The sequence below is a fragment of the Mobula birostris genome, chromosome 8, assembly GCF_030028105.1.
Source record: "Mobula birostris isolate sMobBir1 chromosome 8, sMobBir1.hap1, whole genome shotgun sequence".
NCBI lineage: Eukaryota > Metazoa > Chordata > Chondrichthyes > Myliobatiformes > Myliobatidae > Mobula > Mobula birostris.
The window spans coordinates 135,869,214-135,886,296 of NC_092377.1; the positions used below are offsets into that span (position 1 = coordinate 135,869,214).

General features: G+C 45.8%; 1 protein-coding gene across 2 annotated transcripts; it reads right to left on the reverse strand.

Moving 5' to 3' along the window:
* Positions 1-838: 838 nt before the first annotated feature.
* LOC140201746 (low choriolytic enzyme-like) lies at positions 839-14,260 on the reverse strand. 2 transcript variants are annotated; one of them, XM_072266360.1, is made up of 9 exons: positions 14,218-14,260; positions 14,029-14,127; positions 13,727-13,788; positions 13,191-13,284; positions 8,803-8,920; positions 7,854-8,035; positions 7,075-7,156; positions 4,115-4,275; positions 839-2,294 (listed from the first exon to the last, which is right to left on the reverse strand). In XM_072266360.1, the coding sequence occupies exons 1-9, from the start codon at positions 14,258-14,260 to the stop codon at positions 1,846-1,848; spliced, it is 1,290 nt and encodes a 429-aa protein (XP_072122461.1). In that variant the 3' UTR covers positions 839-1,845. The 2 variants fall into 2 exon arrangements, with proteins under 2 accessions (XP_072122461.1, XP_072122462.1); XM_072266361.1 differs by lacking the exons at positions 13,727-13,788; positions 14,029-14,127; positions 14,218-14,260 and adding an exon at positions 13,618-13,679 and having other exon boundaries at positions 841-2,294.
* Positions 14,261-17,083: the final 2,823 nt, after the last annotated feature.

A 17,083-nucleotide genomic window follows, 5' to 3' on the forward strand; every position in this document is an offset into this window, starting at 1 on the left:
CCAATCTCTCTGCATGGCCAAAACCTTCAACTGCTGCAAATCAATCCCATGAGCCCAGAAAGCATTTCTTCACAAGGATTCAGATACACTGCTGTGCCCAGCAGCTTAACCTAGCTCCAGCCTAGCCCAGAGTCAGGTTACGATCACCAATTCTTACAACACACAAGGAGCCATTCAGCCCATCAAGTCTACGCCAGCCCTCTACCCGCCCAAGGAGCGTAGTCTTGTGAACCATCAACTCAATTCTGAAGAACACAAGCTTGAAATACAAAGACACAGTATTTCTGCCACAGCCTCAGTGTTTGACAAAAGTAGAGGATCACAGGAAGCTTACAGCAATAAGAGATTTCAGTTTTTGAAAGAATCCAGCCAGTCCCAGTCCACAAGTACTTATCAAACTCCCTTCCAAGAGTCACAACTAATTCACCAGGACTGAAAAATCAAAACCGGACCATCATTTTACTCTAAAACAAAACAGAAAATACCCAGAACATCAGGCAGCATCTGTGGAAGGAGAAATAAAGTTTACGCCTCAGCCTGGCAGTGCTCCAGATTGCAAACTTCTGGTGTGGATTAGATTTCATTCCAATCAGGAGTTGCCACATTATCAGGTGATTTAAGATAGTGTTTTGTCTACACGTACAGACATCACTGCTGCCCACACTGACGCAGTGGCTCGGGGGCTCCTCGGCGAGTTCCAGCTTCGGCGTCCCCCAGCAGCGAAGAGAGGCTGCCGAGGGTTGTGGACAGGTACAGCCCTCGCCGTCGGGAAAGACATCTCCAGAGAGTGGAGCTTCAGGACGGCAGCATCATCAAGTTCCCTCAGCACCCGGGACGTGCTCTCTCCTCATTACTGCCAGAGGCACAGGAGTACAAAGACACACACTCAACATTTCAGAAGCTTCTTGCCCTCTGCCATCAGATTTCTGAATGGTCCGTCAACACCACCACAATATTCCTTTTGCACTATTTATTTCTTTTGTAATTTTTTTACATTGTGCATTGTTCTGCTGCAGCGAAACAAAATTCATCATTAATAATAAATCTGAGACTGACATTTCTCCTTAACTCCTCAGTCCTCACACTGTCCTTTGGTGTGAACCACTTTCGGCCCAGTCTCAATGCCCGATGTCCCACTGGTCCCCCCCGAGGGGAGGCTCTCGCAGGGTTCTCCAATCCAGTGGAGCAGCAGCCAGGGGAGAGGGGACTGGCTCGGGAGGGGGATCACTGGGCAGGAGGATCTCAGTCAAGGAGGACAGCCCTTGGAGGAGTGTCCTCACTGAGGGCCTGCGACCCAGCAGGTATTCTGTAGAGACCTTGGCAGACAAGTGGGACTGACTAGAGGGGAGGGACCTGGTCAGAATGCAAGGCAAGGCCAGGGTGAGGTCAGTGGATGGAGCCTGTTTGGAGGGAAGTGCCCAGTTGGAGGATGGGATGGTGTTGGTGAGTGTGATCTCTGATCTGCTTGTTGGATGGGGTTAGGTCAGAGATCAGGGCCTCTTCAATGGGTGTGGCCTGATCAGAGGGCAAGCCCTCTTCAGAGGGTGGGGTCAAGTCACAGGGTGCAGCCTTACCAGGGGACACGGGCACGTCAGAGGCCGAGGCCTCTCCAGGGGGACGGGGTCATGTCAATCAGACCCCACAGCTCCACCCCGGTGCCCGAAGCGAGTCCCTGGGATGAAGAGTGGTGGCCGGCTGGGGAGGTGACCGTGGTGTCGGGCCAACAGAACCGGTGGAGACGGACAGTGGCCCCGCTGCAGGGCAGAGGACAACTGGTGGTGAGTGAATGCCCAGTGAGTGGCCTGCTGGGCAGGGGCGGGCGGTACGTGGAGAGGTTGGGCTGTGTCACTGGAACTCTGCTCCCTCAGTGGAGTTCGGCACCGATGCGTCGAGCCGGGACGCAGCTGCTGTGCGCACGCTCGGTACAGGAGGGGTGGCCGCTGACCGGATTTGCGCTCGGCTTCTGTGGGGGCAGCGACGGAGCTCAGCCAGGGGAAGAAACCTTGGCTCAAGGTTACGGGCTGTGCTGGGCAGCTCCCAACTGCTCCCAGGAACATCCAGCGCCGGCCCCTCGGCGGCTACCCTGTGTGTGAACAGGTGTGGTCCTACCCAGAGGCATTGGAGAACCTCCGGAGCCGTGGTGGGCCCGTTTCCAGAAGGAGCTCCCACCACTCTGGCTCCGGTACCGAGTCCTGCGCTTCCAGCAGGGACGTCCTGGAAAGATTTCGGTCTGACTGCCTCCTTGGTTCTTCCGGTCTCATGAGTGGTGCCACCTTCATTCGCCACTGGACGCCCTAAGGTGGGAGGGAGAAGTGAGAACAAACTTGTGTCCCCTCAGGTTTCCAGGCTTAGAGCAGAAAGAGCCTCCCCAACCCCCCATGTGGGCTGATGTTGGAAACTGATGATATAGAATCAAGGCCATTCTGCCCTTCGTGTCTGTTCCCCATCCATGAAAATCATGCCAGCTCCTTTTCCTTAGTGACTCCTCCACTGACACCGGATCCTTTTAATAGCCAAGAATCTATTGGTCACCTACATGAATGGGTCAACACCATTACATCCTCTTGGATAGGGAATTCCAAAGATTCGATGCTCAATAAGTGAAGAAACTTCTCATGTGTCAGCATGTAGACTCCTTTTCGCAAACCCAGTTTTGGGCACTCCAGCCAGGCAAAGTCACCCCCCGCTCCACCTACCAAGCACAACAAACAGTTTGTATGTTCCAATGAAGTAATCGCCACCCTCTAAATTGAGGGAATATAAACCCAGATTGTTCACTCTCTCATGAGAGATTGCTACGCTGGGTTCCCCCTAGCTGTCAGTCTGTGGTTTTGTATTGCCATGTGCTCCTGTCCCCACTCCTGCTCTACTCCGGCCCCTATATTATTGAGTACTCCGTCTCTCACCTGTTTCTCATTATTACCTGTATTGCTGCCACCTGTGTCTCATTGTGCTTCACCTGTTTGTTGCCAGATTGTGCTAGTGAATTTTCCTGTGCCTTTCCAGCATTCGTATCTGTACTGTCCGTCTGACTATCGACTCTGCCTGTTTCCTGATTCTGATCTCTGCCTGAACTTTGACACTGTTTTGTTGCCCCCTGGATTTGCTACTCAATTAATATCACTGTGTTCACAGTACTGGGTCTGCGAATGGATCTCTGCTCCAGCGTTCCGACAGGATAACCTCTTGTGCTCCGACTGCAGTGACGACTTCCTTCATTGGGAGACCAGACGGGTCTCACCAGTTCCCAGTGTAGTGGGAGCAGGACAGCTCATGAATTCCAGCCCTGAGTAAAGGCCATTGTACCATTTGCCTCCCACATCACTTGCCATTTGTGTTAATCTCCAACAATTCATACACACTGCTTGTGCATGGAGGGGGACTTTGGGGTTCTAAGGTTTAGCTTCCTTCATTCTTTGGAGGCACTCCTTTGTTTTCATGGATGTTTGTGAAGAAGAATTTCAGGATGTAAACATTTCTGACATTAGGTGTACCTATTGAACATGGACATCCAGATCCTTTTAAGCACCAACTGCTCAAGCTTGTCCTAGTCCAAACCTCCTTTCTTCCAAGACAGTTTGTCTCCCCAGTCCCACCAGCCCCCAGCTCTGGTCTGCAGTCCTCAGCTTCTCAAGTATACCCCCAGGTAGTTTACAGGTGGGTGGGGTTCTGCTTCCTCTCCCAAGTTTGAGACTCACCCCCCCACCCAACCAGGTACAAATCCCACAGAGCTACCCAAAAGTAGTGTTTCACTCATGAACTATTTTCTGAGATGCACATTAGATGAGGACTCATCCTAGACTGATGTCCAAGTAATCTGACTTGCACTCTGAACCACCACAAATTCCCATTTTCATTCTTTCCTTCTCTCCTCCCACAAAAAAGTCAGACAAACCACCAGGAGGCTGCTCATGGTTAAAACGCCCACCAGTTAAAGCAGGGGTTTGCCCGTTATGGGCTGTGTCAGAAGCAGGGGTAACACTGATGAAACCCAAATAAATTTGAAATCTGCTACCATCAGGCACAGCTGGTATTAAGTGACGAACTTCAGTAGGTTTCAGTTTTACTAGAAGTCTCACATTCTCTTAAAACCACTGGTTCCTCTTGCCCTTACGTTTCACCATATCAGCCTCGTCCTTGAGATATGCCGTGCAGTTGTAGAGCTGGTTAACCTTCAGCAAGTCCATCTCACTCAAGCAGACTCGTTGGCCAATCACAGCGTCTGTATCCACCAGTGGCGTCAATGTTGGCTGTCCATTCCTGGAAAATGCTGTCCTGTAAATGGATGAGAAGTTCAATGCAGATCAAAGCCCTGCCTATTTTGACAAGAACAAAGCTTGCATTTACACAGCTACTATTTTTAAAGAGCAGAATGCCCAAAGTTGCTCTGCCAAGGAAAACTTGACCAAGTGCAGTATCACACAGCAGGACCTGCTTCAGCAGCAGATACATTCAGAGACGTGAAAGGTTAGAAGTGGAGAGCAGAGACCAAAGCTGAAAAGGTTACATTGCAATAAGTCATACAAAGACACTGGCCCTTCAGCCCATCTAGTCCATGCTGACCATGGTAGTTCCATTTGGCCCATATCCCTCCTAAACCTTTTCTATCCATGTACCTGTCTACATGACTTTTGAACAACATAAACGTACCTACCTCAGTCACCTTCTCTGGGAGCTAATTCCATGTTCAGTCCTCTCTGCATGAAGTTACCTCTCAGGTCACTTTTAAATCTTTCATATCTCACCTTAAACCTGTGCCCTTTAGTTCTGCTTCACTGGGAAGAAGAATGCATTCACCCCATCATCACCTCATGATTTACACATCTTCAAGGTCCCCCTCAATCCCCTACGTTCCAAGGAATAGAGAACTAGCCTGCCCAGCCTTCCCCTATAAACTCAGGCTCTCAAGTCCTGGTAGCATCCTTGTGAACCTCTCTGCACCCTCTCCAGTTTAATTATGTCATTCCTATAACAGCGTGACTGTGCACTATCCTCCAAGTGCAGCCCTGTCAACATCTTGTATAAGTGCAACACAATATTCCAACTCCGATACTCAACGCCCTGACCGATGAAGACTTAGGTGCCAGACACTGTCACCACGCTGTTTACCTACAATGCAATATTCAAAGACCCAGGCCACCCTGTTCCACAGCACTCCCAATGACCGTTCACTGTACAAGATCACCCTGGGTTTGACTTCCAAAATGCAACGCCCTGTATTTATTGCAGTTGAAAGCCATTTGCCAATCTTTGGCCCACTTGCCTAGCTAATCAAGATTTTCCTATTATTGTTGATAATGTTCTTTAAGATCCCACTTGCATTAATATCATTCACAAACTTACTATGTACATCCAAATTGTTCAGATGTAAATAAGGCCCCAGCACAATCCTGTGATACAGTACACCACTAGTCACTGGCCTCCATTTTGAGACCATTGCCCTCTGCTTCCTACCGCTGAACCAATTATGTATCCACTTAACTGGCTCTCCCTGGATCCCATGCAATCTAACCTTCCAGACTCGCCTACAAAATGCCAGAGGAACTCAGCAAGCCAGGCAGCATCTATGGAAAAGAGTAAACAGTCGATGTTTTGGGCAGAACCCTTCAAAGTCTGATGAAAGGTCTCGGCCCAGAACATCAGCTGTTTACTCTTTTCCATAGATGCTGCCTGGCCTGCTGAGTTCCTCCAGCATTGCTTGTGTGTTTCTCAGATTACCAGCATCTACCAGATTTTGTCTTCCAGATTCACCTGCCACGTGGGACCCCCCAGGCCTTCCTAAAGTCCATATAGACAACAGATTTACCAGGATGCTGCCTGGATTAGAGGGCACATACTACTATAGAGGTTGGGTAAACTTCTGAAGTGAAGGCTGTAGGAAATCCTAGTAGAGTTTTATTAGATTATGAGAGGCTCAGGTAGTAGACAGCCAGAATCATTCCCTCTAGGGTTGAAATGTCTAATACCCAAAAATCATGCAGATGATAAGTTGAAAGGAGATGTGCTGGGCACTTTTTGTTTTATATATACACCAAATGGTGCGTACTTGGAATGCAATGGCAAATACAACGGTAGCATTTAAGGAACTCAGAGGCACATTAATGAGCAGAGAGCGGAGCGGTATGGATGTTGTGTGGACAGAAGGGATTCGTTTTGCACACCACAGGCTGAAGAACCTGTTCTTATACTGTACTGTTCTATCTTAATGGGCTTTAAGACCTCTGTGGAAGTCTGTGTGGTCCAAGTCATCACCCATTTCCCCCAATTCCTTTAGTAAAAAAAACTGGAGAAATATTAATTTGGTTTGACACAGATAGCAATGCTGATTTTTAAAGTGGATATACTCTCTCCATAGCCACCCTCTTACTCTTAATGTACCTGTAGAATCTCATGATTTTCCTTAACCCTGCCTGCCAGATCCATCTCATCTACTCTTATTTGCCCTCAAGATTGCCCCTACAATTCTTATGCTCTGAAGGTTTGCTTGTCATCAGTTGCCTAAACCTCTTGAATGCCTCCTTCTTGACCAGAGCCTCAACAGCACTCATCAGTTCCCTAAACTTGCCAGCCTTGCCCTTAACCCTAGCTGCCCCAGATTCTCAATATCACACTTTCAAAAAGCCTCCCACTTGCCTATTGTCCTTCTACCAGCAAACAATCCCACCCAAATGACCTCCGCAAGATCTCATCTGATGACTCCATTATTGGCCCTGCCCTAGTTTAAGACTTTAACCCATGGACCCTTCCTTTCTTTCTCCGTGCCTACTTTATACTAATGAAATGATGGTCTGGTCTCAAAGTGCTCCTCTCTGTCACTTGCCCTGCCTTATTCACGAAGAGGTCATCCACTGTTTCACCTTCTCACGAAGGACCCCGCAGATCACATAGGTAGAATACTAATGATTGGCATACAGGGTTCAATGTAACTTAGGAGAGAAATGAAAGTTTAAAGTTGATTTACTGAGGTGGCAAGTTTCAGGTAATTACCGTTAACTTCAAACATTCAAAGTGGGATCCGAAAACTTAAATCTAGAAACCTCAGAGACATTCACAACGCTCCACCATCACTCTTACCTGCTATAATGCAAGATGGAGCCATAATCGTATTTGGACTTCAAATTATTGGTATTTTTCTTTAAAAAGTTATGTTCATAACCTGAAAGGGAAGTATGACAGAAACTGCCCAATCACAGCACACTTGTACATTTCTAATATCTTGTAATGAAGCTATTGCCTTACAACCATGGGACACCCCAAAACACAAAGCATAGTGCCTGTCTACTCTAATCTCCATTGCCTACGTCAGTCCCATGTTCCTCTACTCTTCCTGTTCATTCACCTGCACAAGTGCCTTTTAACTGTTGTAATTGTATCAGCTTGTTTCACTGCCCTCTATTTTATTTTTTGATTGAGATAGAGTGCAGAAGAGGCCCTTCTGCCCCTTTGAGCTATGCTGCCCAGCAATCCCTGATACAACTCTGGCCTAACTGTGGGACAACTTACAATGGGCATTTACAGTGCATCGCTGGACTAAGGCAGGAGTTAGGAATCAACCACACCAGTGGGTTTGTGGCCAGACAAGGCATGGACAGTAGTCATCCTCCCCAAGGACATAAACACCCAGGTGGATTTTGATAGCAACCAGCAACTTTCTCATTACTATTAATCAAGATCAGTTCCACTTGGGATTCAAACTCATGTCCCTGCAGTCAATGCTCCACAACCCTTTACAGCACAACCGTCCAAAATAAGCTGAATTCTGCCAGACCCAGAGAGACGGGAGACTCTCCAAGACTGGCTTGAGTTGTTCAGGGATGAAGGGACAAAACTAGATCTGGGGGAGAGGAAGTTACCGGGCCACACATTCTTCCACTCGATCTTGATGTATTTATCTCGGTCGCTCCTCGTATGTTCATGCCAGAAGCCCAGGGAGTGCATTAACTCGTGCTCAACAACGCCCTTCCCCTTCTCCAGGCACCGCTGGTTCAGCAAGATGAGCTGCATGCCGCCAACCCGTCCCACTGACGCAGAACACCTGCGAGACAGACAAGCACCGTTACCTTCGCGTCCACGGAGAAACTGAATTCTGAACCCCAGTGACGGAGCACACCCACATCTCGAGACTCACAGGACCCGAGCATCACTGGCATTGCCGACATTTACTGTTCAGAACCCAGCAGGCATCAGCCCACCGCACTTGGTCCAAACTTGAGTTGGATTCCTTTTGTTGGCGTCAGTGAACCAGGAGGGTTTATACGACCAACAATTTAACGACTTAAAGGTCAGGGTTTTCAGTACCACCAGCGCAGTCCACATCTACAATCACTTCAATTAAACCTCCCAGGCCAAGGTTAAACTCAGGGCATTTCAACTTTCTTTTTCCAAACAGGGATCATGGTTACAGAGTCAGTGACGAAAAGTGGTGCTGAATTAAAAAGGAAATCAGTCATCGTTGTATTGAATGGCAGATACAAGGGACTGGATGTCTGTTCTTGCTCCCACTTTTTTTTTTTTTTTTTTTTTTTTTTTTTTTTTTAAAATTAAACAGACCTCAAAACACTAGCCCACTAATTTAAGCCACAACATTGCCACACGGTAGAAGATTCTGTGCCTCTCATTAGGAATGGTATCCCCAGGGTTAGGTGCTCACACCCATCTATCAGTTGTAATCTTGCCCTTTTCTGTATCAAGAGCAAGTCCTGGTGGTAACAGGGAACCAGTGTGGGGGCATCAGTCTGTATGCAGGGCAAAAACAAAAACATCAGACTGGCCTTGCCTCACCACTGGGGAATCTGTACGTACCCGGGAACAGGCTGAAGAGAGATGAAGTCCTCCTCGTCAGTGTGAGGTACAAATCGGATGCAGGTGAATCTTTCAAACTCCTCAAAGCCTCGTCTGATCTCTCTCCGGGTCTGTTCGTCTGGAGAAAAGGGAAAATATCATTTAGGTTTAAAAAAACTACAAACCCTGGAGATTAAAAATTAAAAATGGAAACAGGATGCAGCTGTGGAAGGACTTGAGTGATGCGGACGAGGGAGGCATGTTCTGTAGTTAAGAAGGCATACGGTGCATTGGCCTTCATCAACCATGGGATTGAGTTTAGGAGCCGAGGTAATGTTGCAGCTATATAGGACCCTGGTCAGACCCCACTTGGAGTACTGTGCTCAGTTCTGGTCACCTCACTATGTGGAGGATGTGGAAACAATGGAAAGAGTGCAGAGGAGATTTACAAGAATGTTGCCTGGATTGGCGAGCATGCCTTATGAGAATAGGTTGAGTGTACTTGGCCTTTCCTCCTTGGAGCGACAGAGGATGAGAGGTGACCTGATAGAGGTGTATAAGACGATGAGAGGTATTTATCGTGTGGATAGTCAGAGGCTTTTTCCCAGGACTGAAATGGCTATCACAAGAGGGCACAGTTTTAAGGTGCTTGGAAGCAGGTACAGAGGAGATGTCAGGGGAAGTTTTTTTAAAAAAAACACGCAGAGAGTGGTGAGTGCGTGGAATGGACTGCCAGTGACAGTGGTGGAGGCTGAAACGATAGGACCTTTTAAGAGTCTCCTGGATGGATACATGGAGCTTAGAAAAATAGAGGGCTATGGGTAACCCTAGGTAATTTCTAAAGTACATGTTTGGCACAGCTTTGTGGGCCGAAGGGCCTGTATTGTGCCATAGGTTTTCAATGATCTGCAAGTTTACATGTAGCACAAGGATTGGGGGGGGGGGGGGGGGGAGAGAAGTTGTTGACAGGGGTGGGTGATCTTAGGCTACAGAGTGATGTCGATATATGGGTGACGTGGGATGAGGAGCGGCAGATGGAGTTTAATTGTGAGCTGATGCATTTTGGGATTACTGATGAGATCAAGTCTGAGGGAGTACTGAGGAACAAAGGGACCCTCATGTACTTGATCCTTGGAGGTGGCAGCACATGTACTTAATATGGTTATGGTGACATATGGGATACTAGCCTTCGTTAGTTAGGACAGGGAGCTTTATACACCATATTTATAGAACATCGGTCAGAACTCACTTCCAACCTTGTCGTGGGGTTGTGAGGCTCGAGTAACTCAATGGAGAGCTGGAGTCAGGGCTTGCGCTTTGACTCTTGGTAGGGTCACCCATGCCATACAGGTCAAAGGATAGAGGCCAGACTAAGAATGGTCCAGTGGTCCTCCTGGTTTGGGGGGGGTTCAGCTCAGGGCTAACAACTTTGAATGGTAAAATAAAAATTGTTACAGAAGCAGCTAAAAAGTTACCCAAATGCCAGGATGATCAGACTTCAGTTGGAGTACTGCATGCAGTCTGGGTCACCACACTGTAGGAAGGATGTCACTGCATTGAAGAGGGGAACAGAGGGGGATTCACCGAGATGTTTTCTAGGAGAGAATATCCAGTTATGAGGAGAGACTGGATCTTAGGTGGTGGATTTTAAGAGAAAATATGATTGAGGTCTGCAATACAGTGGACAGGGTGGAATTTGTGAAACCTGTCAAGGGATTGTATATATCTGAAGGCCCACAAGATGCAACACTGGACCTCCTTACAGAACGAGGCAGAACAAATTACTGAGGGGGCAAGGGGTAGAGTGGAGAAGAGTGTGATAACAAGTGTCCAACACCAGCAAGTAGGGTGACTGATAACCCTGGCAAGTTTAAGGAACCATGCCTATTGAGATTCTGGTCAAGAAAAAGGAAGCATACATTGGGCTTAGGAAGTTGGGGATCAGTGAAACCCCTTGAAAATATAAAAAGATTAAGAAAACGTTTAAGGGGAAAATCAAGTGGGCAAAGAGAGGGCAATGATGGATCTGGCAGGCAAGGAAAATCCCAGGAGATACTACAGTTATATTAAAAGCTGACTAGGGAGAGAGGCCTATGTCTTGAGCCACAGGGGGATATTTTTTAAAAATAAATATTTCTTTCCAGTGCTTACTGAGGAGAAAATCATAAGTTATTCAAGAGACAAGGGAAACAAAGATGTTTTGAAGGACATTGATATGACCAGGTGTTTATAGCCTTGCAATGCATTAAGGTGGATAGAACCCCAGGGCTTGACTGAGTGCACTTTGTGGGAGGCTAGAGGGGAAAATACAGATGCCTCCCCCCCCCCCACCCCCCCAGGGTGATTCACTGCATTGTTGGCCACTAGTGAATTTCTTGAAGACTGGAAGCTGGCAAAAGTTGTTCCATGGTTTCAGAAGGGTAGAAAGGACAGGCCAGTCTGCCTGACATCAAGTTGCTGGAGGAAATTCTGAGTAGGATTCACCAGTATTTGGATACAGTCTCATTAGGAAGAGTCAGCATGACATTGTGTGAGGGCAGTCACGCTTGGCAAACTTTTCAGAGGTTTTGGGAGAGGTAACCAAAAGGATAGACAAGAGCAGAGCAGTGGAATTTAGCAAGGCCTTGACAAGACCATTAGATAAAGGAGCAGAATTAGGCCATTTGGCCCATCGAGTCTTCTCCACCATTTCATCATGGCTGAGCCATTTTCCCCCTCAGCCCCAATCTCCTACCTTCTCCCCGTATCTCTTCATGTCCTGACCAGTCACGAATCTATTAACCTCTGCCTTAAACATACATAAAGACTTGGCCTCCACAGCTGCCTGTGGCAAAGAATTCCATGATTTGACCAAGTGCAACATGGCAGCCTGGTCTGGAAAGTTAGGTCTCAGAGTCTGAGGAGAGCAAGTTAAGTGCATTCAAAATGAGCTCAGACGTAGGAAGCAGAGGGTGGTGATGGTTTCTCAGAATGGAGACCGGTGACCAGTAGTAGTTTCACAGGGATTGGTGTTGGGACTTTTGTTGGTTATTATTCAGAAGTGATCAGTAGACTTGAAATCAAAGGCACAAGGCTTGATCAGCAAAGTTTGGAAAGGACACTAAATTAGGAGGTGCCATTGACAGTGAAGACAGTCATCATGGATTACAGAGGATCGTGCCCAGTTAGGAAAGCAGGCCAAGTGTGTTTTACTATGAAGTATGAGGTGATGATTTTGGAATGTCAGACCAGCCTAGGGCTTGTCAATGAATGGTAGGGCCTGAGAGGGTGTGATGGAACAGAGGGACCTGGATGTACTTGGTTTATTGAAAGCAGCATCACAGGCAGGCAGGGTGGAGAAAAGGGTGTTTAGCACACTGGCCTTCATCAGTCAGGAGAGTGAGCAAGTTGTTGGTGAGGTCACACATTGAGTACTCTGCATAGTTTCATTTTCCCTATTCTAAGAAAGATGTAGGGAAACTGGAAAAAGGGCAGAAATGATTTACAGGTTTGCTACCAGGACTAGAGAGCTGGACAGGCTAGAACTTTATTCCTTGTAGCACGGAAAACCGAGGGATGACCTCATGGAGGTTTACAAAATCGTGAGGGTGGCAAGGGAAGTCTTTTCTCCAGATTAAGGCAGTCCAAAGGTGGCGAGATGAGCCCTTGAATCACACGGACAGAGAAGGATGTATGACCACGGTAGTGTAGCGGTTGGCACGACACCAGCGCGGCACAGGACACCCCGGAGTTCAGTCCCAGCGCCGTCTGGACGTCCTCCCCACGGAATGCCTGGGTTTTCCCCGGGTGCTCCGGTTTCCTCCCACAGGCCAAAGATGTACCGGGTAGGTTAGTCGGTCATTGCAAGTTGTCCCGTGATTACGTTGGCGTTAATCGGGATTGTCGGCAGTCGCTGCGGTGGCGTGGTTCGATGGGGCCGCTCCAAGCTGTTTCACCTGGTCGCATCTCCTAAGCTTCGGTGCGTTAGGTGTTCAAGTAGGAAGCTCTGTACATACAATGCCCAGTATGAAACAAATCTGTGCCCCCGCGACCTCACAAATGAGAAAAATCTGCAGATGCTGGAAATCCAAGCAACACCCTCGAAATGCTGGAGGAACTCAGCAGGCCAGGCAGCATCTATAGAAAAGAGCACGGTCGACGACGTTTTAGGCCGAGACCCTTCGGCAGGGGTTTCAGCCCGAAACGTCGACTGCACTGTTTCATATAAATGCTGCCCAGCCCGCTGAATACCTCCAGTGTTTTGTGTGTGTCCCCCCTCAAGAGTCTCCCCCCCCCCAAAGACAGCGAGGAGAGGGTGCCATGCCTTTATTTGTCCCACGGCACTCTTCTAATGTCTATTCAGCTCGCTAACCAACACCAAACAGACAGGACATCTAAAACTGCCTGCTTCGTACCCCAGTCCCACCTACCGTACTGCGGTGAGATCTCGTACGGAATCCTCACCACGCCGTCCGGGGATTTCAGCCACGTTCGGGTTTGGGACGTTACGACGTTTTGCCGGAGCTGAGATTGAGAAAGCAAACCAAGTTATAGTCACCAGGGGCACTCAAAAAACAAATTATAGGTTTACACCCCGTCAACCTCCGAGTTCTGATTCAGTCCAGGCGTGGGGAGGTATTCAGACCCACGCACCGAAGGACTGCCAAATCAAACGGCCGGTTCAGTACATCCTGCCGTATGAACTGGTCGCTGAATGCCCCTCTCCAGGGACAGCCAGGCACAAACAGGGACGTAGACAATGGGAAAGTCGGTGGATGAAAGGCAAGCGGTTTCCCTGATTCCGTCAACTTCAGGCCCACAGAAACCGTACGCCACCCTGGTTGTGGGTACCCTTACCCACACGACAATGCACAACCGCATCAGTTCCAAGCAGCCAAGCCCCAAGGGAGCAATATAACATCACGAGAACAAAATAAAAAGGAAACATAAACAGGAAGAAACTCACGAGTTTGATAATATCTCCTTCGATGGAGAAGCTCCTCACGTGCTTTCCACGTCGAAGAAAACCTGCAAGAAACATCAATAACTCAGAAGGAAAAGCAGCGTTCACAGCGAAGCAATTTAACACAAAGCTGCCGCACACTTCACTAAAAGGTGTCAGTTTTACCAAGGCAACAGAATACTTTCTGAAATACACGTCCATCTGTTGCTGTCTGAGATTTCTTTCAGACAAGTCTTCAGCAAAAGGTTCAAACAAAGTCCCAGAACAGTTGACCAGAATAAACACAAGGAAGGTCAGAAACATACTCTGGTTAGTCTTGACGATTACATCTTCTGTAAGTACGGTCTTGGTCTGAACAGCATTCAGTAGAGATTTGCTATCCAGCTCTTTGACTTCACTCTGACCTGTGATCACAAGAGGAATAGAAACCGTTGTTCAATAGCAAAAAGCACACACGCCCTCCCCCCAAAAACTAAATTTAAAACAGCCACTACCTTTCTGCGCAAGAGCCAAGCTGAAGCAGAGGAGCCTCCACATTCCACAACTTGAATCCATGAACTGGGGAGAATTACAAAAAAAAACTACTATTCAGCATCGGTAACCCTGTCGGGCTGCAGAAAAATGAAGAACTTTTAACAACCAAGTTAATCAAAACTGCCTGAACTAGAGTATGAGTCATTCTGGGAAATTTAATTGCCAATTCGATCAAAGTCATTCCCACCTGTCAGACTGTGGACTAAAGTTGTTTTAACCCTTTTAGAACTTAGCTGTTCACAGTCACTGCCAACAACAATATCATACTGTAAACCAGGAATGGCACTTTCAACAATAGATATTTCTCTCCATATCAGTTTGCATGAGACAGAGAACAGTATGATCTCACCAATGTACCTTCACAGCCTGTGGTATAATTTTCTGCTCTTATATCCTTGCCCCTTCTCTTCCTCTCCTTCCCACCCACCTCAGGGATTAATTAGCCCTAACTGGATTGGATGAGAAGTGTGTGCAAAGTACACACAGCTGATAGGAGAAGAGATTGAGGAGGGAACAGCCAGCAGAGGCTGAGGTAAACAGATAGGGAGATGGAAGAAAGAACAAGCATCTTAATCTCAAATATGTGTTGAATGTGCATTGTTTTGTTAAGTGGTTGTGGTCTGTTTTTGTGTTGACCCAGCTTATTGTACTCATTTCAACAATGGAAATATCTCAAAGGGCAAGTGATACCAGAACTGTCTGTAGTCTACCAAAACTTTCTAGAGTTGTCTAGAATTCAGCTTCTAATTCTGAAAAATAATAAGTGGCATCTCAAAAGTCAAGATTTAAAAAAAAATCCAGCCTTTACCTCAGAATACAAATTCTGCTTGAAGTTAGAGTAGTCTGTTGCCTTTAAAGAATTTAAACCAAGTGAGTCACTCTTGGCCTATACTGGTGCCAGATAAGGCAATGGCTTAGTTTTAAGATTATTATACCTCCCTTGTTTGTACTCCCTCACAAAATGATCCTGAGTGCGTCATTTCCTTAGACGCTGAAAAAGCCTTCGACAGAGTCGAATGGCCTTACTTATTTAAGGTGCTTGAAATGTTCGATTTCAGCCCGAAATTTATATCCTGGATCAAATTGTTATATCACTTTCCTATGGCCTCAGTCCATACTAACTCTTTAAGCTCACCTTTTTTCCCTCTTTTTCGAAGTACCAGACAAGGTTGTCCTCTTAGTCCTTTATTATTTGATATTGCATTAGAACCTCTTGCAATTGTCATTCGAGAATCTCCAAATATTATTGGGATAACTCGGGGTTTAAAGTCTCATAAAGTATCACTCTATGCTGATGACTTACTTTTATATATTTCTAATCCTCAAAAATCTATCCCTGCTGCTTTAGATTTATTAGCACAATTTAGTCTTTTTTCAGGTTATAAATTAAATCTCAGTAAGAGTGAACTTTTTCCGATTAATAAGCAAGTTCCCTTATATCAGAATCTTCTGTTTAAATTGGTTAATAATCATATTTCATATCTTGGGAATAAAGTTACCTGTAAACATAAAGATTTATTTTCTTACCCTTAATCGTTCATATTACTCAACTCTCATTTAAATGGTCTCCATTTTATTTAACTTTGATTGGTCGTATTACTGCTGTTAAGATGTTTATTCTTCCAAAATTTTTATATGTATTTCAGGCACTACCGATTTTTGTTCCCAAATCCTTTTTTGATAAAGTTGACTCTAAAATTTCTTCATTTATTTGGCAAAATAAAAACCCGAGTTTGGGTAAAATACATCTACAGAAAGCTAAGAGAGATGGAGATTTTGCATTACCTAACTTTAGATTCTATTATTGGGCAATTAATATTCGACACATGAAATTTTGGTTACTTGACCAAGATACACTATCCGTTCCTAAATGGCTAGCATTGGAATTACAATCTGCCCAAGGTTATGTACTTGGCTCCATTTCAGGTTCTTCTCTTCCTTTTGATTTGAAACGCTGTAAACAAGTTTGTAACCTGATAGTTAAATATACCTTACGTATTTGGTTTCAATTCTGAAAATTTTTCGATCTTAATCAATTTGGGCTTGCGATTCCTATTTTAGGTAACATATTCTTCCGTCCCTCTTCCACTGACCGTGCCTTTCAAATTTGGAAGACTAATGGTATTTCACAGTTTTTGGATTTTTTTTAGATGGTTCCTTTATGTCTTTTGAACAATTATTTAACAAATATAACTTACCAAGAATACATTTTTTTAGATACTTCCAAGTTAGAAATTTCCTAAGTACTATACTTTCTTCCTTTCCGAAGCTACCTCCTACATATATTTTAGATACTATAATTAACTTTAATCCATGTCAGAAATGTGTAAGGGCTATTATTTATAATACTATTAAGAAATTTAGGAAAGTTCCATTTGATAAGATTAGGTCCGATTGGGAAAAGGAATTGGGTCTTAGTATTCTGGTGGATGACTGGGCGCATATTTTACAACTAGTTAATACTTCCTCTATCTGTTCTAAACACTCCCTAATTCAGTTTAAAGTTGTCCATAGAGCACATATGTCCAAAGATAAATTAGCTCGTTTTTATTCTCATATTAATCCTCTTTGTGACAGATGTCATGGGGAGATAGCTTCCTTAACTCATATGTTTTGGGTCTGTCCTACTCTGAAAACTTTTTGGAAGGATATTTTTAATATTATTTCAAAGGTATTGAATATAGATATTTCTCCCCATCCTATTACTGCTATCTTTGGATTACCTAAAATTTCCAGTAATCTTTCCCCTTCAGTCCGTAGATTGATTGCATTTCTTACTTTAATGGCGAAAAGATGTATTTTACAACATTGGAAGGAGATTAATGC

What these genes read in the sequence shown, in the direction of transcription:
- LOC140201746 (XM_072266360.1), bottom strand. Translation starts at nt 14,260, where the DNA reads ATGTGGAGGCTCCTCTGCTTCAGCTTGGCTCTTGCGCAGAAAG. An exon ending in AAGGAGATATTATCAAACTC is followed by an intron (nt 13,285 to 13,726) that starts GTGAGTTTCTTC and finishes TCTCAATCTCAG; the next exon opens with CTCCGGCAAAACGTCGTAAC. An exon ending in TCTCTTCAGCCTGTTCCCGG is followed by an intron (nt 8,036 to 8,802) that starts GTACGTACAGAT and finishes TCTGTCTCGCAG; the next exon opens with GTGTTCTGCGTCAGTGGGAC.